General features: G+C 40.1%; 1 protein-coding gene across 2 annotated transcripts in view; it reads right to left on the reverse strand.

The window, feature by feature from the left end:
* Positions 1 to 5,724, reverse strand: part of LOC310927821 (cyclic AMP receptor-like protein A) — a 76,092-nt gene extending 70,368 nt beyond the window's left edge. For both annotated transcript variants that reach the window (XM_083890224.1, XM_083890223.1), the window contains exons 1-5: positions 5,598 to 5,724; positions 3,986 to 4,038; positions 3,457 to 3,511; positions 2,162 to 2,218; positions 2,009 to 2,069 (exon numbers count right to left, since the gene is read on the reverse strand). In XM_083890224.1, coding sequence (XP_083746350.1) covers positions 2,009 to 2,069; positions 2,162 to 2,218; positions 3,457 to 3,511; positions 3,986 to 4,038; positions 5,598 to 5,660 — 289 coding nt within the window. In that variant the 5' untranslated portion in view covers positions 5,661 to 5,724. The remainder of the gene's footprint in view (positions 1 to 2,008; positions 2,070 to 2,161; positions 2,219 to 3,456; positions 3,512 to 3,985; positions 4,039 to 5,597) is intronic.
* Between the last annotated feature and the right edge of the window lie 276 nt (positions 5,725 to 6,000).

Consider the following 6,000-nt stretch of genomic DNA (forward strand, 5'->3'; position numbering starts at 1 on the left):
ATTACAACACTGTCCCCCCGCCACACAGTGTGCACCTGCAAGTGTGCGTCCAAACGTGAATAGTGCAGTGTGTGTGTGTGTGTGTGTGTGTCCCAATTTTTGATAAATGAAGGCCCATTCTGCAGTAATATGAAGGAAACCTGTGGCTTAGGGTGATGGATGAGAGGGGGAGCTCAGAGAGAGATAATGATGAACTGTGGAAAAGCAGAGGCAGATAACACGAGTGAGGGGGCGAGAAAAAGAAGGAGAAGAGGAGGCGGCGAAGGTGCAGAGGCAAAGTGAGTGGACTAGATCCCACAGTGGAAAGACGCTGAGAAGAAAAGAAGTGAAGAGAGGGAGAGGATGGTGCAGTCAGCAGAGGGGAAAAAAAATGAATGTATTTTACAGAGACAAGGAAGAGATTCTAGAAAGAGCTCTCTTTGCTGTTTCTGCCCTCGCATTCAGTCTTAGTCCTTTGTGTGTGTGCGTGTGTGTGCTCAAGTTTCAGTTGACAGGACAGGCAGGGCCGGTCGCCACAATGATGGATTCTCCGAGCCACATACTCGGTTTCACACAACACACCCACCACACATTCACACACAAATGTACAAAGCACACACACTCTTCTTACACTCTCGGCTAATCTTAAGGAAGGGCTTGCTGTGACTGAGAAAGACGGAGGCCGGCCCGTCTACGTCACGATCACAATAAATCACTGTCGCTGTGATAGTGAAGCTGTCTTATATAACCAGGCGGCAGCCAAAGCTTTTTGCTTTGCGTTCGAAAACACCACCTGTCCTGCCTCCACCGTCTTCCTCCGTTTCAAACACATTTCATAAAATTTTATCGGCCCAAGTTAAAAGCGGCACCGCACTGACCTGATGCTTCGCAACAGAACAAAGTGCCTGTTCAGTCAGTGTTTATGTACAGCCGTTTGTCCTCAGTGTTAGGATCCTCATGATAAACTGAGGTGACACGCACAAACCCTGCAGCAGTAACTCACTGCCCATTACCCTCTACCCGTCTGGGTGTGTTTTTGTGCATGTGTACGACAGAAAAAAAAGAGGGAAAACAAGCTTGGTGGAGAGTCGTATTTGCAACCAGTTCTAACTAAGAATCCTGGTGCTAATTAAAGCTAACAGAGCTGTAATTAGAGTAGGTGCCAGCAACGGAAATAAAACCAAGATTAAGCATCGATAAACCACCATGATTAACCTAAATGAAATGCTGTAGTTCTGTATTGTCATTGGAGGAAAATCCTCTCCTCATACAGGTAATGAAACACTCAGGCATCTGGCCTGAATGGCTGCGATGGGCCAATAAGTGCACAGCGCAGTGTTTGTTTGGCTTCCAAGTGTTACACCATTGTTAAGGGTGTGGTATTATTAATGAGGGCGTGTGAATTCTCCTAAATGAGGAGCAAGTTTAACTGCAGGCTCGGACGGTTACTGCGCAGTAAATCCAAATGACAGGCAAAAATCAATAGCTTTTACTTTAAGAACGTATAGGACACAGAGGCTGAGTTGGCAAAATAAATGCAATCGAGAAAGTTTGGCTTTTACACACACTGACCCGTAAGAGAAATACTTGAACCTTTTCAACACTTTTACACAACAGCGTGAGAGATCTTAAGATACACAGCTGGTTTACAGGTGTACTGAGTGGTTTCTTTTTAACACATCTTACATCTTAGCATTTGCATTTTTACCAACAACAGTCTCAACAAATACTTTGCAAAAAGAAAGAAAGAAAGAAAGAAAGAAGGGTTTCCTCCCTTGATGTGGCACTTTATAAATGAAATTGAATTGAGCTAAACTGGAAACAATTACACACTTTGCATTTCCCAAAAGGTCTGGATGAAAGATATTATGAGCTGGAACAATCAGTGTCAGGGCAGTTTTTGTTCTCAATCCAAAAAAAAAATGAACCGACTGTGATATATGAGCTCTTCAGCAGATGTCTTTGCTGGCTTACTCATCTCTGTTGTGTAAAGTCTGCCAGTGAAAAATAAAAAAATAAAATTTCTTACCGAAGTAAGTTAGCCACCAGGCCTGAAAGTCACAGAGCGATCCCTCTGGATGCGACTCCCCCTGGGGAAGAAAGGGAGAACAGCACAGTGAAACTTTCCCCACAAACCTCCAAAAAAAGTGCGTGTTCAGTGAAACGGACAGGAGAAACTCACCATGACGTACGCTACACTGTCGAAAAAAGCAGCTACGGTCAGGCTGAGGATCATCTTCTGTACAGGGAAAATGAGAGAACAACGTGAAACAGTCTACCTATCTCTCACTGTATTTATATTAACTTGACGTTTGGGTCAGGTTTCCTGAGGTGTGTTTGTGTGAGATACTGACAGGTTACTGACTGATGGTACCAAGTGTCCCCCTGCGCCAGTAACCAGCTTGAGGCATGGACACTTGTTCTCACTGAAAACATGGTTGCCAACAGGGACACCATGAAAAAACATGTCTGCTTATGTCTACAATATCTTAATAATATTATGTTAACTGCTTCTTCCAAGGCAACGTCCAAACAAAGGATTTATGTTTTTAGTGAGAACGACCATTTAAGGCTCAAGCCAATTCCCAGTGCAGCAAAAACCGGAACCATCCCGTTACAGAAAATAACAAATTATAAATCAAATTATAACTTGTTTGTTTGTTTTTAATTAATAATCTACTTTAAGGAGGCGTTGCTATGAATGTTAGCTGTCAGTCTTAACCTGACTGACTGCCTATTAAAGTGGCTGTGGTAAACAGCTGAGAGCACACACTAACACAGCCATACATCAAGTTATGTCCAGCAGTGACCCTGCCAAGGCCAGAGAGAACGAGCAGAGGGAGGAGGAGGAGGAGACAAAAGAGAGGAAGAGCACAGGGAAACCAGAGAGGACTAAAGAATATTCACTGACAGATAACCTTTTTGTGGAGCCGAGGGTAAGGAGAGGTTTATGTGGGTGTAAGAGAAGGAGGAAGTAGAGAAAAAAAAAAGAAGGTGAGGCCACTGCATGCAGCCGAGACCGAAGGTAATAGGCTTGGTCAGGGCTCCGTGTTGGGCTGTCTTTTACTGCAGATTGTGAGAATAAACCTGACAGACCTGCTGGACTGGCTTCAAAACGAAAGAGCTGCGCATTCAAACCACAACCACGATATGAGGTCATAATAATTATTTTAGAACAAGGGAAAGAAAAAATATAATGTGATGAAAATATCATCCAACAAATGTATTTTTTTTTTTTATATCAGTGAACTCAAGCTAATTTATGATGCAAATATTTTGGGGAGGAAAAAGCAAAGTCTGACAGTAATGTCTGTAAGACCACAATCATGAGTCAAAACCTTAATCTATGCATTCAAATCTGTTTCAATTATAGTAGCAATAGTGTTACTGTTGCTAAGTGAAGATATTTCCTGTGACAACAAAGCAAAGACAAACAGAAATCAAGTGTGGTGTGTACATTGTAGAGCATAAATATACCTGAGCCAACGATTGATATCTGCGGAGCAGCCAGATGACAAACAGCATGAAAAGACTAAGGAGGGAAAAGAAAGACAACAATGTCTTGAGTTATACATGACACACTGTGTTTACGTTTCTATTTAATGATAGTTATTATAGTTATAGTTCGTACTATCATTATAGTTTTGATAGTTAGTAATATTATAGTTTAATAAGGTTTGATAAACTCTGAAGAGGATGGCTTAGTTTCATGAGAAAACAACTGTTTAAATACAAATCTTAAGCAACACTGCGCCAATTATGTCTAAAAAAAAAAACATTGACATAGTTTTACTTCAATGGACAACAATTTCTTGCAAAGTGTGGCCAATAAAACAAGAAGCCGAAGCACAGAATTGGGGCAAATGTTAGATTTTTCTTATACTATACACTGAAATCAAACTGAATTGTAAATATGATTCAGTTGACTAGTATTTAAATACTTTTCTCTGATGTGAAACAGAAGTCAAAGACTAAAGTCAAATGTGTTTGAGAAAGAAATATTTACCATCCGACTAAGGAGAACGTGCCTGTGGCTCGTTTTACTGTTAAAATCACCACCTGTGAATCAAAAACAACTCATGATTTAAGCAACAAAACAGCGGTGATGCTAACATCGACGATCTTTAATGTGTAAAATTTTTGTTTTAGTTGTGGCACTACTTCTACGTTCTGTCATAAAACTGCACTGTAATCACAAAGGCAAAACAAATTACAGGGCTGAACAGACGTCCTTTTTGCTCAAACATGACTTTTTATATTTGCATGACAGCACATTTGCAGTAAAAGCTAGTGTAACAAAAAAGAATGTAGTGCGCTCAAGCAGCAGAAATGTAAAAAATGAAGTAACACCAGAACCTCTCTGACAGTGTTCATGAATGCAACCGCCACATGCATTTGACCCATTTTAACACACTGCATAACAGGTTGCTGTTAAATGACAGCTGAATAGAATGAAATGCAGATTAGCCGCTGCTTTTTTACAAGGCTAGAACCTGACACACGACATGTTTTGTAAGAAGCCATAGCCAACGTAAGACTGATTTCAGAGCAATACTCAAAAAGAGTAGAAAAAGGTAAATGATTAAAGGAATCACATGTGTCAGAGTGAAAAGGTCTGAATGGCTGAGTGGATTATTTCCCTGGAAACTTCTTAGTAGGATCATTAATTATTATTTTCCCAGTATGGAGTTCCATGATTGATAAAACTTAAGGCACTTTATGTCAAATAGTTTCTTAAATATTTTCATGTTTGTTTTTTAATAGTTTTGAGATGAGGTGCCCTCCTCGTGTGACAAATCTGCTGCGTCTGTGTTTGTCTTTGTTGTCCCATGTCCTTGTTTATTGTGTTTAATTTCTATTTAATTATTATTAATAAAGGATTTTGTACTGCAAACTAGAAAGAAAAGTTCCCCTTGGCAGCCAATAAAGCTCTAACTGACCTAGTTAGCTCTGACAATAGAGTATTGTCCTAAGTTAACGTTTGATCGCCTTGATTAGGATTTTACTGTCGATGTCAAGACAAAGACGTGGGAAAATGAGCAGCAATGGCATAGGTTTCTATGATTTAGAGACGCATGGGGAACAGAAAATGTATGCATGTACAAAACATGCACAAAATAATGTTTTGTCTGCCATTTTCATGCGGTGTGTAATACAAAACTCGAATGAATAGCGGGTTAGATCAGTGTGTTCAGAATCAGAGAATCAGCAGAACACTTGGCTAAACAACAACACTGCACCATTCTTCTGTTATCTTTCGATCTAAAAATGTTACATAACCTGAAGCCTGTAAATGCGGTCATGCAAATATAAACCTGCTGTCAGTAACTACGTGCAAACTGCAGCGTCTCAAGAAACAGTACGTTATGTACCGTTCATCAGGCAAAGGCATGACATTTACCTAGTTAGCAATGTTCCCTGTTCATTAACAGCGGTATAGTTTGACACAGGGGTCCGCGCTAATGTCAGACATTCGAGTATCGCTAAATCAATGAACGAAGAATAAATAATAACGCACAGTTAGTAATAATCGATTCTAGTAAAGCCCTGAAGCAAACGCTAACAGGCTAATTAGCCACACAGCTAAAGCAGAGTGCACAGAAACGTACGCTACTTACGCATCGATAGTCCTCTGAATGTGTGTTAAAAAGTACGCAGCGTGAGTCGTTAGTCGCTGACATAGTATTTACACTCCCAATTTTGACCCAATGTGATTTTTTTTATGGGGGAATATTAAAATTCTCCTGTGTTTATGTTTCACTGTAGCTTCTTGTACTTCCTGTTTCTACGGCGCTCGCTGTGGGACAAATCACATTTGGCTGTGGATTCCACATCCAACTGAAGAGCCAGCGTTCGACTTCAGTTATTCTTAACAGTAGGTTCTCAACTAGTATGCACAGAGTTAGTTACATTTCCGTTCAAATTAAATATTGTCAAGGATTATTTTATATTATCTTTATATGTTTTTTATAGTATACACTTTAGCTGCATTTATCAGAAATTGTGTATTTTGGCAGATCG

The sequence above is a fragment of the Microchirus variegatus genome (assembly GCF_963457635.1).
Source record: "Microchirus variegatus genome assembly, chromosome: 5".
NCBI lineage: Eukaryota > Metazoa > Chordata > Actinopteri > Pleuronectiformes > Soleidae > Microchirus > Microchirus variegatus.